Below are 17,417 nucleotides of genomic sequence, written 5' to 3'. Positions count from 1 at the left end.
ATTATTATTACTACTATTGTTTTTTTGTTATTTTTTTCTTTTCTTTTTTTTCTCTTTTTTTTTATAACGACGGATATACTCGTAGAACGTAACCATCATGTTTCTCGTGATTATTATTGTATATTATTTCTACTATATTGTAAAAGTACGCGTCGGTGGAATTTGCAAGGCTATAATTTTCTTTCCTGACAAATCGATAGCAGCGAGATCATCGAGCCAAGATTACAACTTTCTTCGATCGTGAAAGGGGTAAAGACCACAGCGAAAGCGTTAACTCGCGCCTACGAGATACGTTCGAATTAAATCCGTCAAATTAAAACATACTATTCTTTAAATTGTTTTTATATAAATAAATGTATAAAAAAAAAAGTATTATATAAACAATTTTGTAATTTGTTAAAAATGTTATCGTAACGTTGTTATTATCTTTCTTTTTCTTCATCCTTTTCTTCTTTCACTAATCTTTGAACATTTTTTGAAAATTACGATGATCACTGTCCTCTGACAGGTATTATACAGGTTAATCACCCTAATGTCCTTCTCTCGACGAATCTGCGCAATCGTTTCCTGCGTAATACGCTTTCAAAAGATGTTGAAGACGTTTCACGTTCTATGTACTTAGTTATAGTCATACATATATATATATATATATATACATATATACATACATATATTCATCCTTCTTCAAATAATTATATATATGTCGTTTCACTTGGCTAATTCTAATTAGACGATAATATCATTTGATTTGATGATCAAACTGTTAGAGTATCCTTTCATACTAAAGAGAACATAATTACATATTATATATATATATATATATATATATATATATATATATATGTACGAGGTTATTTAATTGTTATACCTCATAAATAAATACGTAAGCGCGTGGATAAATTCTTTTATTAGTTAGAACAAATTTATTTCTTTTTTTGATACGACGTTTATGTTAACAATGTTTTTTTTTTTACTGAGATAAAACATATATAATAATAATAAACATCTATAATAAAATATGTACGTATGTATGTATATATGTATGTATGTATATATGTATGTATGTATATGTATGTCTGAATTTAAAAAACTTTTCTAATATAAAAATAATATTTTGTGATTGAGAATGCATCCATGTAGTATAGAAATTTATTATTTCATTAAAAATTAATCATCTCCGATGTTCTGACACGATCATTGTTAATTGTTTATGTAATAACACGATTCCTTTCGTTAAAATAAATCAATCAATCAATAAATAAATAAATAAAAAATTAAATACGTAAAATTAAGAATTATAGATTAATAGCGAAATTAATAAGCTAATAATAATATAAATGTAATAATAATAATAATAATAATAATAATAATAATAATAATAATAATAATAATAATAATAATAATGATGATGATAGTAATAAAAAGATCTGTTATAAAATTAATTAACCATTGGAAGATCATTATACATGCGATATACCATAGCATCAGCTGTTTTCTCGCTAAGAGCCTTCGTTGTCAAGTCATCGGCAAGCATAGCTGCAACTGCTTCGGCAGCCATTAAACCTGTCGAGGAAAGTCAAACATGAATGAAAGATTAAGTGAGTTTATTTCGTTACGAAGCCGTATTATTAAGTCAATCTCTCATGAAAGCGAAAGTTCGATCCTTTCATTTTTATCTACTTCTTTTATGTATACATACATATATATATATATATATATATATATATATATATATATATATATATATATATATATATATAGATATATGTGTATAATACAAGATCATACAATAAAATATTAGTAATAATAATTATTAATAATTATAATAATAAATATTAGTATATAATGATTCATTATATACTATATTTAATATTATATTAATACATTAATTAGTATAGCTTAATTATTATATTATACTAAATCCACTATACTATATCAATATAGTATAATATATTAGTTAGTAGTACGATATAACTAGTATAATATACTAATTATTTTATATTATATTAATATAATACTAATAATATATATTAGTAATACGAAGTATTAGTGTATACCATATACCATATTATATACCTATATATTATACTGAATTAGATTTTTTTTTATATTAATATAAAAATTAAATCTTCTATTATATATATATATATATATATATATATCCGACAACAACAACAACAATAACGATAACAACAACAACAACAACAACAACAACAGCAACAACAACAACAACAACAACAACAACAATAATAATAATAATATCTATAAATAGATATCGATTAGTGTTATTAAAAGTCACGTAGTTCAATTATTTAAATATAATTAATCCATTAGTAAGTAAAAGAGATTATGAGATAGGCATTCTAAGATATGTCTTTGACGAAGTAAATTACGTGTTCATCAAGGAAGAAATTTCTTTTAAAGCTTTATAAGTATATATCCATGTAGGTGTTTATAGACATATAGTATTACATGCATACATAGTACTATACGGTATTATGTAATTAGGCTCGCGTAATAGACGTTTTATGCGGAGATGTTGTACGAACCATGATGATCGTATAAAATTTCCATTCGATAATCAATACATTGACGTATATCTTAACAAAAAAGATTCAACGAACGTACTTTCGTTTCAATTTGAATTTCTCATTTCACATTAATCGAACATACCTTGACTTAATATCGATTTTACAGGACCTTCTTCCTCGTTCATTCCTTGAAGATCGATACTTTTATCTTTCGATGTTAATTTTGCTCTAGTAGCACGTACCGTCATCGAATCGTTATTACCTTTCTTCAATTCAACCGTGAAATCACCGAGAAGATCGGCTGTTAATAAAAAAAAAAAAAAAAAAAAAAGGCGAGAAAAAAAAATTTAATAAGAGAAATAAATAATCGTTATTAATATTAAAATTAATTCGTGATGGATCATTTCTTTATTTATTTATTTATTTATTTATTTATTGATCTGTTTTATCCAATTGAATTTAATTACTTCAATTCTTTTTTTTTTTTTGTTCCTCCATACTTTTAGATATTTTAAATCAAATAATATATGTTAACTTGAATATCGAACTTAATGTTACACAAATTATTATACACAATTATCAAATATATCTTATTTATTATTTCTAATCAAATATATACCAATATGAAATATACTCTTAATAATTATCTATACATTATGTTTAAATTTAATATATCAAATGGAATATAAAAATATAGTCTGTCTGTAAAAATACATTTTTTACTTTTATATTTCTATTATTTTAATTAATATTTTAATTATGATTTAATTAATGATTTAATTTCGCCCAATTTCAATATAATAATAATAATAATAAGAAGAAGAAGAAGAAGAAGATGAAATTTTTCATATAATCTTATTTAGATGTAATCTATATTAAAAAAAAAAAAAAAAAAAAAAAAAAAAAATAATTATTATTTAAACTTACTGAAATTTCCGGCTAGTAATCCGTTCCCCCTCAAAATTTCTTCTCCGACTTTTCCCGTGAGCATGTATTCAGATTTCACGCGAAGAAGTGGCACGCGTATTCGCATAATCACGTGCATCACGTCGTCCTTGTGAAAATCATTTTATTGTATATACATCTTTTACGCAACTATTGTTAGATCTAAATTACTAGATCATAATAATAATAATAATAATAATAATAATAATCATGATAAATAATATCAGATACCTCTGAATCACTTTCCGGATGTGCACGTTTTATACGTCTAATTTCCTTCGATTCATTTCCCATTCCGCCATAATGATAAATCAATTCCATACCCTCCTCAAAATATCCTTCCTTTTCTTGATAATTTTCTGCATATCTTTCTAGATCTTTTAATCTTTTCGCTTCTAATGCTTTCTTAATACGATCATTCATCTTTGTCAATGATTCACCTTCAGTAAAATTATGAATAAACATTCTTGCATTCTCTTGAATATCCTAGATAATATGTAATTGATAAATTAAAAAAAAAAAAGAAAACAACAACAATAATAATAATAATAATAATAATAAATGAACCTTCATGACATCCTCAAGTCCATAAACTTTCGTTTCTCGACTAGCCTGCAATTTCATATTACCAAAATGTTTAACTCCATTCGAATTTTTTTCATCGGCATAAATTATATCAATATAACCAGGTTTATTTTCTAATCTCTGATCAGAGGATTTAATCGATTCCGATCGTTGAGACATTATTTCAATTTTTCCATCGACATTATCATTACGTTGATAATCCTTACGTTGATTAGTGTAATAAGATGCAGTTGTTCTTTCACTTTGTTGTTTCAAACTTTCATCGATCATATCGCCTCGTCGATCATTAAAATACAATATACCTGCTGATCTTTCAGTCGATCGTTGCAATTTTTCATCGACATTATCGTTCGTTTTATAATCCCTACGTTGATCATTATAATACGATATACTTGATCCTTCAATCGGTCGTTCCAATTTAATTTCTTTATTCTCCGAAGCCGAAACATTAACATCCTCGTGATTTTCTTCGTAATATGATTTTGGTTTTACGTCTTTTTGAATTTGTTCAAACATTTGAAAACTTCCTTGATTTTCCGTCAAGTATGAACTTTCTCTTGAGTTAGATTTACCATCGTAACAATCTATCTCATCTTTATCATTTCTATTAGTTTCTTCATTGGCTTTAGTGTTGTTTAAACTTTGCGCGTATACAACGTGAACGCTCGAGGGATATTTTGTATTATCATTTGTACGACGACTCTCCATTCTTTCTTCGATCTTTAAATTTCTTATGTAAGAAGAATCCGTTGTCGTATATTCGGCCATCTTTCTTTGAGATTCTTGATAATTACGTTCATCGAAACGAGCTTGTCGTTGTCTCCCGTAACTTCCGTAATTACTTTCATCTGATTTTTCATAACCAGATTGTCTTGCAGGCTGATATTGCATTGTCCTTTCAAATCGTTCATCATTATATCGTGACGAATTAAATTCGCTCGTTGCAACGTCGTCTTTGTTATTCATTATATTTCTCATATTTTTAACAACCGTATGGAATTTGTATCGAATTGATTCTAAATCACCAAGATCACTATAAGTTACATATCCAGCTTCCAATTCGCTCAGATTAGATCTCAATTTTCCACGTCCCACGTGTATACTTTCTATCGTCGAATCGTTTAATCCTAATATCTCGATGTTTCTCAATACAATACGATAACTTGTATTCCCTTCGGATTGATCGACCTTCACCATTGGCACTCTCAATGGATCTAATTGACCAACTTTTGACAAACCACCTGCTAAAAATTTAGCCCACATCATTTGAGACATCTCCAATAATGAACACTTTGTTATAACTAACATATAAAATCCTAGTAATATTTTCAAGTATTTCCACATCTTTTATCCTTTTATCGTTCTTCTTCTTCTTTTATAAAATACTTTCTATATAATCGATAGCTTTTTCTTTTTTCTTTTTTTTTTTTTCTTTTTTTTTTTCTTTCGTTCGAGAACTTATTCAATTATTTTCGATCATAATTTATCCAAACGTAGACGGGCTTGTATACGAGCATAAACACAATGATAACGATTATGATTATTATTAGAATTATCGAAATAATCGTACAAATAAATTCGATAGGTTTAGGATAACGAATCCTCGTTCTCTCGACGGGATCAATCGAAATGATCGATGAATGATCTCTCGAGGAACATCTCTGTATCCCCGATTGATTATCGATCGTATTTTCGATGATTTTTTTTTTTTTTTTTTTTTTAACACGAATAAAGTTTAATCAAAACGTACGTGTTTACTGTTACGTACGAATGGATGGAAAAATACTAAATGCAAGTGTACGATGCGTCTACGGGGTATTTTTATAGGTGATCGTGGAAGGGCATACGATCTGGGCCATGGACCAAGTCATTCTTGACACGTCGATCTTGGTCAGATAACTATTCTCTCTTTTTATCATTTGGAAATTGTTTCCTTAAGTCATGCACTGACTACGATATAGAGAGCAAGGTTATCGATCGAGTTCTCTAGTAACGTTTAGTCAATTCATTATTAGTATCAATTATTAGACGAATAAAAGTGTTTGGTTTCCTTTTCTTTTTCAATTTAAAAATAAAAAAAAAAAAAAAATGAGAAGAAAAAAAATAAATAACATTGGAAAAAAAAACAAGAAAAAAAGAAGAAAGAAAAATTAATAATTTTTTAAACGTGTCTCTATCATTTCTAACAAATAAATATCACTTGATGATTCTTCAATAATTGCAAATGAAACATGGGAATTAAAGAAAACAAAATAATAATAATAATTAATAGAAAAAAAGTTATGCAGTTAATATCGATTATAGAGAGCAAGGTTACCGATCGAGTTTTCTAATCAGGTTTAGTTAATTCATTAGAAGATGAATTTACTAGATGAATAAAAGTATCTAGTTCTTTCTTTTTTTCCTTTCTTTCTTTCTTTCTTACTTCTTTTCCAAATTTTATTACCTTTTTTCTTTCTTTTTTTTTCTGTTTTAAACGTGCCTCTCAATTGAGTTCATACGAATAAAAACTGACGAAATGCAAATACATTACAGAAAATTTTCATTACTCGGCGAACGATTTTAGGTCAACGAATTCTCGTCAGCATTTTACGAGTTCGATTTCGAAGGAACAAAGAGAATCATTTAGTTCAGAACTCTCGTAGCAATCACTATGGAGAAGAATTTGATATTATTTTTGACGTTCCTATTAAACATTGCATATTGTGTTTCTGAAATATATATACCGAAATTACGTGAGTATATACATACATATATATATATATAATTTTTTTTTTCTGATAAATATACAGATAGAATAGATAAACGCGAGTACTAAGACATTTAAATGAAATATCTAAAGTATTAGATCACTCTTCAGATCGTTTATTATAGAGTGTGACTCAGAACCTATTTTGGTGTCACGTAAAAGTGTGTGCACCATAAACGTATGTGGAACAACTAACCTGCCATTATTATCAAGAACAAAGTCTCGTTAAATTGTTATATCTATTTAAGTTTTGATTATCAATTGATTTTATAGCACCGTTCATCAAAATATGTCACCGGAGTGATCCGAATTGGAGCAGATGTATTAAAACCAGTATAGAACAGATAAAACCATATTTAAAAGAAGGAATTCCAGATTTTCATATTCCCCCTTGCGAACCGTTATACATTGATCGATTAGATTTCAATCAAACAACTGATTCAAGTTCTATAACCTCTTCTTTCACGGACATAAAAATTTACAATGGAATTAATTTCGTTCTAAAGAATATCAAGTAAGTTGGTTGTAATTATGAAAAAAAAAAAAAAAAAAAAAAAAAAAAAAAAAAAAAAAAGTAAATAAAAAAGAAATTTTATTAATTAATAAATAATTCGTTCAGGTTCGACGTGAATAAAAATGAATTAAAATTGAAAATATATAATCCAAATTTGGAAACGGTTTCAAAATACAATTTGAACGGAAATATTATGAAGTTACCGCTCTTAGGAAATGGATTATCTTCTGTCAATTTAACCAACACCGATTTTTTCTTAAAGGTTCAATTAGAACGTTATCATGAACCTAAAACGAACCAGGAACACTTTCGTGTGAACGATATTTACGTCGATTATAATATACATAATGTTAAACTACATTTAAATGATTTATTCGACGACGACAAAATTCTCACGGACGTAATGAATCTATTTTTAAATGATAATTGGAAATTAATCGCCGACAAATTCAAACCCATTTTGGAGAGAACCGTTGCTGATAAACTTAGAACTATAATGAATAATATTTTTTCCAAGTATCCCATTGACACATTGCTACCATTATAAATTAATAAATTATTATTATTATTATTACTTTTTTTTTTTTTTATTAAGTAAAAGTGACAAATTATATATGTATGTATGAAAATAAAATAGAGAATTAAGAATGATCAGACGTACTCGTAGAACGGGTGATCATTCCGCAGGCTGACGCCATATGAATATGTTTTATAATCTTAAATAAATAAATATCAATTTAAAATTCTATTATGAAGTTTTATTCTCTAATACTAGGAAGATCTTAATGGGACTATAAAAAAAAAAGAAAAAAAAAAAAAAAAAAAAAAAAAATATATATATATACATATATATATATGTATATATATGAGAAAGCGTGTTATTTATAAAACGCTTAATGATATGCAAACCTATCTACATGTGTGTAATCGTGTTTTAAATCGTGTATAAAAGCGCTACGTATAAAAGAAATCATTTACGTGGAAAAAAAAAAAAGAAAAAAAGAAAGAAAAAAAAAGAAAAAAAAAACGAATAAAAAAAGAAAAATAAAAAAGAAAAAAAAATGATAATTAATGCTATTTAAGGAGAATATAAGACACATCGATCTTTTATTTAATACTTTGAATTTCCGAATAGTAAACTTACACAATCAACCAATCCTAATAACCTTGATAAGTTTATATCTATCAAACTCATATAATATATTGAATTTCTATTTTTCTTTGATAATGCTGAAATATTTTGAAGAACAAGAAAAAAAAAAGAAGTCATAGACATAAAAATAAAGAAAAAAATGTTGCTATTTACATAATTCACAAATATTCTTGAGAAGTCGAAAAATTGGAGGGAGAAGGATAAAGAAGGAAAGAGAGAGAAAGAGAGAGAGAGAGAGAGAGAGAGAGAGAGAGAAAAGCGGGAGGGGGAAGAAGGATAGAAAGACTCGATAAGATTGATGTAGAAAAATACAGACTTTGTTGTATATTGCAGCAATCATAATTACAATGTGCAACTTTTTTATTATTGCAAGAAGAATCGTAAGAAAATGGTCGAGAAAGAAAAACAATTTTTCATCTATCTATTATTTATGAAATCACAACAAATTTTATATATATATATATATATATATATATATATATATATATATGCACACACATTTAATATATAGACATACACACACACAAACACACACATGTGTAATTATGTTTAATTTTTAAGCATACATCCGCTGACTTGTATTTTCATATATATTATGAATATAATAATATAATAATATCATATTTTTATATTATAATATATAATATTTAAATTTAAGCTTATTATGTTTATATAATGGATAAAAAAAATATATAAAAATTAAAAATAAAATATTTACTTCGTATTATGTATAATGTATTATTATTATTATTATTATTATTATTATTATTAATATTATTATTATTATTGTATCATATATAGTATATAATAAATAGCTTATGATACTAACGAACGAACTTATAAATTGAGTCATCGACGTTTCAGAAGACTACGCGAGGAGAATAATAATCTAATAGTTTTATATTTTACCAGTACTGCAAACTGAACGTTTTCGAGGAACTTCATTTGACTTTTATAAAGATCTTTGTGCCCTTCTCTCTCTCTCTCTCTTTCCTCTCTCTCTCTCTCTCTCTCTCTCTCTCTTCCTCTTCAAGATACAATATACTATACTACGAATAAAAACATGCAATGCATCTCTAATAACTTTCTTATGATGATCTTCGCGTTGATTTTCTTTATGTTGATGTTTAGTAAAATGACGAACAATCTACACGTTTCTTTTATTCATAGAAAAATATGTTTGAACTTTAAACTATTCCTTGCTAAAAAAAAAAAAAAAAAAAAAAAAAAAGAAAAAGAAAAGAAAAAAGAAAGAAAGAAAGAAAGAGAGGAAAAAAATAATACTATACTATTTTGCAATTATTTTCTGTCCAACGAGGATAAGAAAAAAAAAAAAAAAAAAAAAAAAAAAAAAAAAAAAGAAACGAAGGAAAAAAAGAAAAAATAAAATCTATTTACAATCGTAGACTTTTTCAATAACGATTGTGAGACATTAAAAAAAGACAAGAAAAACAAGAAGAATTTACTCTTATACGATTCAAGAAAGCCAAGAATAATTTGCAATGATAACAATGATTATAAATAATGGAGCATCACGCAAGATAATTTTGGATAGAAAATAACTCGATCGAAATTCATGGCCGATTCTAAAGTGAACGTATTTCAAAAAGCATCGGTTTGATTTAACAATGAATTTGCTCTTCTCTCGTCCCGGATAGATACTCGCAAATTACTTTTTTTTCTCTCCATATTAAGAATCGTAAAAAAAAATTGAAAAAAAGAAAAAAAGAAAAAAAAGAAAAAAGAAAAAATTTAAAAGATAAATAGGAAAAAAAAAACAATGAATCCTGTTTATCTTCCGTGGAAATTTTAATTATTATTATCGAATTGATTGTCATTTAAAAGAGGTTTAATAAAATGACGATTAATAAAGTTTTTTTTACATAAAAGAACTGCTTATTCAAGAATTGTTATATATATATATATATATATATATATATATAAAAAAATAAGATCCAACAACAAATGTAAAATTTTTTTTTTAAAAGAACCGTGTGACATAATAAGTATAAACTAAGTAAAAACTAATGGTAATGATCTAATTAATACGTTCTAAATATAATATAATGACTATGCGATTAATATATAGACAATAATATTTTCCATCTTATGAAAATGGAAAAATATTTCCGTTTTATATAGAACATTGTATTAAATAAAAACTAGTCATATAAGAGACTACTTCATTGTACATTGGTTTTGTATATATTGATTTTAAGATGTAACGAGAAAAATATGTTCTCATTAATATTTTACAAGCATCCGAATTAGCTTTTTTTTTTTCGTTTTTTTTCTTTTTTTTTTTTTTTTACATCCTTCGACAAATAATTTTTATAAGTCTGTCGCTAATCAGATTTTAAATATGATAATCAAATTGTAAAAATATCATTAAATTATAATTGATACGTATAAATTAAAAATATAATGAATATATCTAAGTTTACATTTATTTAAAATACACATCAATATGTATATATTTTTTTGTAAATAATTTTTTGAGAAACATTTTCACAAATCGCATAATAGTTGAATTGTCGAAATGCGTTAATTTGTAAAAATATCTATAAATATCTATAGAATCGAAAAATCATGAATTATTTCCAATTTGTTCAATCTTCGAATGATTATGTTTGAATATATACACACACACACACACACACACACATATATATATATATACATATATATATATACATGTATATATAAATCTTAAAGGTGAAAAAAAGACGGAAAAAAGAAGAAAAAGAATTTGATTAGATAAAATAAATTAAATGCAACAGTAAAATATTTTACTCGTTATAGAAAAATATTTTTCGCCCAAGGTATGAGAAAAAAAGTTTACACGCGATGATTAAATGCGTGCGATGCTTCTTTTTTAACGGAAGAAAATAGTGAAGGAGAGAGACGGGTAACGGACGAAGCTCTTAAACTCGTGAGTTGTGTTGGAGTAGTATTAAGAGTAGGGGGTTCTTGCATATAAGCCAGAATATGAAAGGGAACCGTCTTTAGTATATCGTAAAGCAGCCAACTAGATACTCACCTGGTCCATTTTCGATCACGTCTTTTCACATAATTATACTTTCTTACGAAAAATTTCAATACGTTTTATTATTATACTTCTGTTTCTTTCTTTTTGTTTTTTTTTTTTTTTTGATTCATTTGTCTTTTTTTTTTTTTTTTTTTTTTTTTCCATAGAAATTAATTCTCCTCCTCGAGTTTGCATTTGTCGCGAATAAAAAGAAACGTCTTTTTATCGATCAAAATCAGTTATCTAAGGTGAATGGTATGTTTGTGGGTTTCTTTCTTCCTTTCTTTTTTTTTTTTTTTTTTTTTTTTTTTTAAATTAAAATTCACTTCCAAGTTTTAGTTGTCATCTAGAAAAAGTGTATGTAAAAACAAAAGAGAAAGAGAGAGCGAAAGAGAGAAAAAACAAGAGACTGGTAACTTCGATAGTTTGAAAGGAACGATCCTTCTTCAAACAGGACTGGAATACAAGCTATCGAAATGATTCATTTGAAGAACGTGATAAATATCATTGTACTGATAACTTTTGTGTTTCACGGATCTATCATCTGTCAGGATTTCAGATCGAATGATCCAGGACTCAACGAGCCGGATTTTGTTATTCGTAAGATTTTATGCATTTTCGATTAATTTTATATATATTTATAAGTTAAGAATTAACAGTTAAAAAATTATACATTGGCGTATTTAATCTTTAAAAAAGAGGCCTGAAACGAGAGATGAGAAATAAAAACTTATTAATATATATTATAATCAAAAAGTATAGAAATAAAAAATTATTTTATATCGTCGTATAAGGGCCCTAGATCTCATAGGACCCGGAACTGACCCCTGTCTTACAGCCTCTGTATAAATTCGCCATTGTATATTAAATATACATATATATACACACACCCACATATATATATATATATATATATATATATATATACATATGTATTTAACAAATTTTTTTTTATAAATCTTACGTTCTATGATTTGTATAATAAATGTTTATTCCCTAGAGAATATTATAGTCTTAGGTAATAGTAACTTCGGAAGGAATCGGTGAAAGTTTGTTTGTTTCAGCATCCTCGTAGTGTCTCACACGTTTCTACGATAGATAGTCTCAATTGAAACTAGGAAGAGAAAAGGTTTTATTTCCTTACGTGAGATATAATCGTACGGCGTTGCAATCTCGTAATCAAAATCTTATTACGTTTCATAAATGATCGTTTTATATTGAAATGTTAATTCGTTTAACATTTTTTATTTAACATAATCAGTTTCATTATATAATTATTTTATAATAATTGCTATCACGTTTATCTTTGCTTGTTTATTTGGTTGTTTGTTTGTTTATTTTTGTTTTTTTTTTTTTTTGTTTTCTTTTTTCATTCTTTAATATAAAAACAAAGATTAGGATATATAACGTAACAAGTATTTAATTATTTTATATAAAATAAAACGTTTGTTAACAATAATACTAATAATAATAATACAAAATTTATTTATTTATATGAACAAATTCAATTAGTATTTGTTGGATAAAAAAATGTTAATTTTTATTATTAAAAAAAAAAAAAAAAAAAAAATATTCGTTTACGGAATCGACGAAATATTTAGAAGGACAGTTGCATTTCTCAGATCAAATTCGATAGAAATGAATGATCGATCCTGCTAGTGAATCGATAGAAAGTTATAAAATTAATATAATTATCGAGGTCAAGCACAATTCTAGGTCGTTTTTCGAAGTTTAACGATCGGGGAAAGGACGAATTGAGAATTTCGGTTGGTTGATCGTAACATGAATCGAATTACATCGGACGCATTGTTACTCGTCAATATAATGGCATAATGGAACATGGCGTAACAGTTCTCGATGGCGTGGCTATGGTTATGTCAGAGATTACGTAATATTCTATGCGGAGGATCGGCGATCGCTCGGAGAAAGTACCGAGCCCGCGCTCATAAACCCAACTCGTTACAACGTAAGAGTATTTGTTACTTGCAAAAGCGTAGACACCTTTCTTCAAGCTTTATCAATCAAACGAACAAAAATTAATCATCCTTTTTTACATATATACTTTTTTTCAATATTTTTGTATTTATTTATAATTAAAAAAAAAAGAAAAAAAATCCGACCGATTTCGATTTATAGTTTCTTGCTTTTAAAATATTTCTTTTCTTTTTTTTTTTTTTTTTTTTTTTTTTTTTTTTTTTTTTTTTTTTTCTTTCAAATGATCTATAAATCGTACAAATGTGAATCGTGAATCGTTTTTAAATAACGATATCTCAAATGACTATGGACAACGATCATATGTGATCTAATTGTTCGTATGAAAGAAAAAAAGAAAGAAGAGAAAAAAGAAAGAAAAAAGAAGAAGAAAAACATATGTATATATATATATATATATATATGTATATATATACAGAAATAAGAAAGTAAGAAAATTCGTACGAAAATGTACGAAAGAGAGATAGAGTGTACCGAGTGAAAGTGATAATGCAATCATCAGTTTGTGGCAATGACGCATCTGTAATTGTGGATTCCAATGGATCACGTAATACTACGTAATAACGAAAATATACATAAATTGGTTAAAAATGAATAATTCCATTGATATACATATGTATATATATATATATATATATGTTATATAAATATGTGTCGCTTTTGATAGACGCCAATACGTAGTAAACGTCTTATTATGTTGATCAAAGTATATATTAAATACTCTCTATACTTTTAGCTTAGTTCCATGATTTCTATATTTTTTTTTGTCATTGTTAATTTTTTATCGTATATATTACGTTTCTTTTTCTCTCTATACCCTTCATATCATTTTCCTTTTGCTCGATGAAATCGATCAATGTAAATCTTGCAAGATTGAGTTAAGAAAAAAGAATATGAAGAAAAAAAAAAAATATATATATATATATATAGAGAGAGAGAGAGAGAGAGAGATAGAGAAAGATAGAGAGATGGAGAAAGAGAGAGAGAGAAAGAGAGAGAGAGAGAGAGAGATATGCTTGAGTGTCAAGACATTACCTCGACCCGATCGATCTTATCGATCAACGTCGTATATAAGTCGCACAGTATAAAAGTCAAAAAAAAAGAAATAATTGACAACTTGACGACACCTTGAATATGACCTTGGATTTGCTCGTCGATGAAACTATATACGTGAGTACGTGAGAGGAAATAGAAATTCGTCGAGAAGAGAATATCGATGGTTTTCGATCGGGACGGGACAATTTTTCAGATCGTCTCCATTGCTCGATTTAAATTTTATAAGTGAGATCGCAAAACAAGAAAGAGAAAAAACAAAACAAGAAAAAAAGAGGGGGTGGAGGGGGTTTCAAACAACCGTGTTCTATTCTTCGTTCGTTCGTTCGTTCGTTCGTTCGTTCGTATTAAAATTACATCCTTTTCCCGTACGAGGTAAATGAAATATAAAGGATAATTCGATCGTAATATATATCATAATAAATAATGTTTGTTTAGTCCTTTTGAGAAACTATTATGCACGCGAGGGTCTTCGAAGAAAGTGAGAGTTTACTGATTGCGTAAAGACAGAATGGGGGAAAAAGGCAAAGGTCCTGAATTACTTGCGTGACAAGCTTACAATTTCTTTTCTTTTTTTTCCCCCCCCCCTCCTTCCTCTCCCTCCCTTCATAGCCACTACCCACCCAACCCGCGCTATCTGTGATCGTTCAACCTGATTTCTAAAACGTTCAATTTGTCTGCCCGAATGTATATGATCTATAAAAAAAAAAGAAAAAAAAAAAAAAACTAACGAAACGAAAGAACGAAGGAAAGAAAGAAAGAAAGAAAGAAAAAAAAATTACTTTTATTTCAATTTTCTAGCCGATTAAAGAGCTCACAAAATTCCATTACATTAATGATAAATTATTAAATATTTATAATTGTTTTGTCCTTTACAGCGGAATACATACTGCCATGTTCACGTAAGGATCCCAAATTTGAAATATGCGTGACGAAAACGTTAAACCATCTGAAGCCTTATTTGGTGAAAGGTGAGATCGTATAAAAAGGTTTACTTAAAGCCATTCTTAAGTAAGACTTTGAGATTCACGAAGTTATGTCTTTTCTTTTCTTTTCTTTTCTTTTCTCTTTCTTTTTTTATTTTTTTTTTTTTCTTTCCTTTCCTTTTTTTTTTTTTTTTTTTACCTTTTTCCTATTTTCGAACGTAACGTTAGAATTGAAAGTACGATGAATTTTACATTTGCAATAACTCCTCGATAAATTAACTAAGTTGTTATTTAATGAGGTTGCTATAATGTTATATTAAAGTATATACATTTATATAATACAGGATAATCCGTTTTTATATTATAATAATTAATCCTACACCGAGACATATTAAAGGATGAACAATAATACGTTCGTATTTCATATTAAACATTACGTAAACGCAACTTCCTTCGAGTTTTTTTCTTAATCTTCTTTTTTTTTCTTTTTTCTTTTTTTTTTTTTTTTTTTTTTAAAGATGATGATGAAATTCAGTATTAATATGTCATAATTTATCGATCGTCGCAATCGACAAAACGACGGAGTAATTTCGTATAAATGGAGAGAATAAAAATTGATCTCTAATTTTAAAAAAACATTTATTACAGATATTATTTATCATCGATCGTTAATTTTTTTTGTTTAATATCTCTCTCTCTCTCTCTCTCTCTCTCTCTCTCTCTCTCTATTTCTTTCTCTCATTCTCTTTATTTTTTTTTTTCTTCTCAAAAACACCCAGGAATTCCGGAGTTGAATTTGCTACCGATCGAGCCATTAACGATACCAGAATTGGGTATGGAAAATGGACAAGGTGCAGTTAAAGTTAGTGCACTTTTTTCGAACATCACAGTCTTAGGCGCTGGAAATTATAATATGACGAAAGTACGAGTGGATTTGAATACATTGAGGATCGATCTTCATCTAACTATACCCAAGGTCGAATTGCAAGGTCGTTATGAAGTGGCCGGAAACGTTCTTTTGTTTCCCATTAAAAGTCACGGCGACTTTTGGGCACTTTTTGGTAAGGGAAAGAAAAAAAAAAAAAAAAAAAAAAAGAAAAAGAAGAAGAAGAAGAAGAAGAAAGAAAGAAAGAGAAAGAAAAAGAAAAAAGACAAAATAAATAAATAAAGAGAAAGAAATAAATAAAATCTTACCTCTCCTCCTCCTTCTCCTTCCCTTCCACCATCAAGAATTCCATTCTATTACAACAATAATCTTAATATATTGATTTATTAGGTGACGTATCAGCGATAGCACGTATACAAGGAGCGATAGAAATTCGAGATGGTATACGTTACATGGGACTTACAAGATTACTCATTGATTTTAGTCTTGGCCGTGCAAGATTTCGTATTATCGATGAATTAAATGGTGACAACGTTATAGGCCAAGCGATGAATCAATTTCTCAATCAAAATGCTAAAGAGATAATCGAAGAAATGAGACCGGCCGCTAGCAGTAGCATTGCCAAACACTTCCTATCATTTCTTAACACGGCCTTCAGGAAGATACCACTTAAAGTTTGGTTACGTGACGTATAGTTTACGATAATTAATTACTTTGATATTTACTATATAACGAAAGAAACGAAAAAGAAAAGAAAAAAAAAAAAAAAAAAAAAAAGAAAGAAAAAAAAAGAAAACAAAAAAAGAAGAAGAAACAAGAGAAGTCGTAAGGAATGAAAAAGAAGGAAAAAGAAAAAAAAAAAAAAAGAAGAAAAAGAAAAAGAATGAACGGAATTATCGACGAATTTATTTATCGAATTATTTTTATTATTTGAATATTATCGTACCCATGTGACAATACGAGTATAAACACGTTCTTATTTAAAAATATTTGCTTTAAAAAAAAAAAAAAAAAAGAAACATTTCAAAATTAATTAACGTTTCTTCCTCTTCTTT

The 17,417-nt window shown here is 27.1% G+C and overlaps 3 protein-coding genes across 6 annotated transcripts in view; 2 read left to right on the top strand and 1 right to left on the bottom strand.

The window, feature by feature from the left end:
* Nucleotides 1-1,409: 1,409 nt before the first annotated feature.
* LOC124954507 lies at nt 1,410-6,156 on the bottom strand. Its single transcript, XM_047507548.1, has 5 exons — nt 4,044-6,156; nt 3,708-3,962; nt 3,459-3,585; nt 2,674-2,832; nt 1,410-1,563 (listed from the first exon to the last, which is right to left on the bottom strand). Exons 1-5 carry the CDS (start codon nt 5,403-5,405, stop codon nt 1,439-1,441), a joined length of 2,028 nt encoding a protein of 675 aa, XP_047363504.1. The 5' UTR covers nt 5,406-6,156; the 3' UTR covers nt 1,410-1,438.
* A 514-nt stretch (nt 6,157-6,670) lies between these two features.
* Nucleotides 6,671-8,060, top strand: LOC124954510 (protein takeout-like). The gene is made up of 3 exons (XM_047507555.1): nt 6,671-6,796; nt 7,084-7,324; nt 7,430-8,060. The coding sequence occupies exons 1-3, from the start codon at nt 6,715-6,717 to the stop codon at nt 7,869-7,871; spliced, it is 765 nt and encodes a 254-aa protein (XP_047363511.1). The 5' UTR covers nt 6,671-6,714; the 3' UTR covers nt 7,872-8,060.
* Nucleotides 8,061-11,475: 3,415 nt separating this feature from the next.
* Nucleotides 11,476-17,417, top strand: part of LOC124954509 — a 6,769-nt gene continuing 827 nt past the window's right edge. The window contains exons 1-5 of one of the 4 annotated variants that reach the window (XM_047507552.1): nt 11,476-11,760; nt 11,845-12,105; nt 15,429-15,521; nt 16,256-16,537; nt 16,753-17,417. The exon at nt 16,753-17,417 is cut by the window's right edge and continues 827 nt beyond it. In XM_047507552.1, coding sequence (XP_047363508.1) covers nt 11,982-12,105; nt 15,429-15,521; nt 16,256-16,537; nt 16,753-17,057 — 804 coding nt within the window. In that variant the 5' untranslated portion in view covers nt 11,476-11,760; nt 11,845-11,981 and the 3' untranslated portion in view covers nt 17,058-17,417. Of the gene's footprint in view, nt 11,761-11,826; nt 12,106-15,428; nt 15,522-16,255; nt 16,538-16,752 lie in introns of those variants that run through there. The other 3 variants (XM_047507550.1, XM_047507554.1, XM_047507553.1) reach the window with 3 other exon arrangements.

The sequence above is a fragment of the Vespa velutina genome, chromosome 15 (assembly GCF_912470025.1).
Source record: "Vespa velutina chromosome 15, iVesVel2.1, whole genome shotgun sequence".
In the NCBI taxonomy this organism is placed as follows: Eukaryota; Metazoa; Arthropoda; class Insecta; order Hymenoptera; family Vespidae; genus Vespa; species Vespa velutina.
The sequence above is the reverse complement of the archived record's forward strand: the minus strand, read 5'-3'. Positions and strand labels throughout refer to the sequence as shown.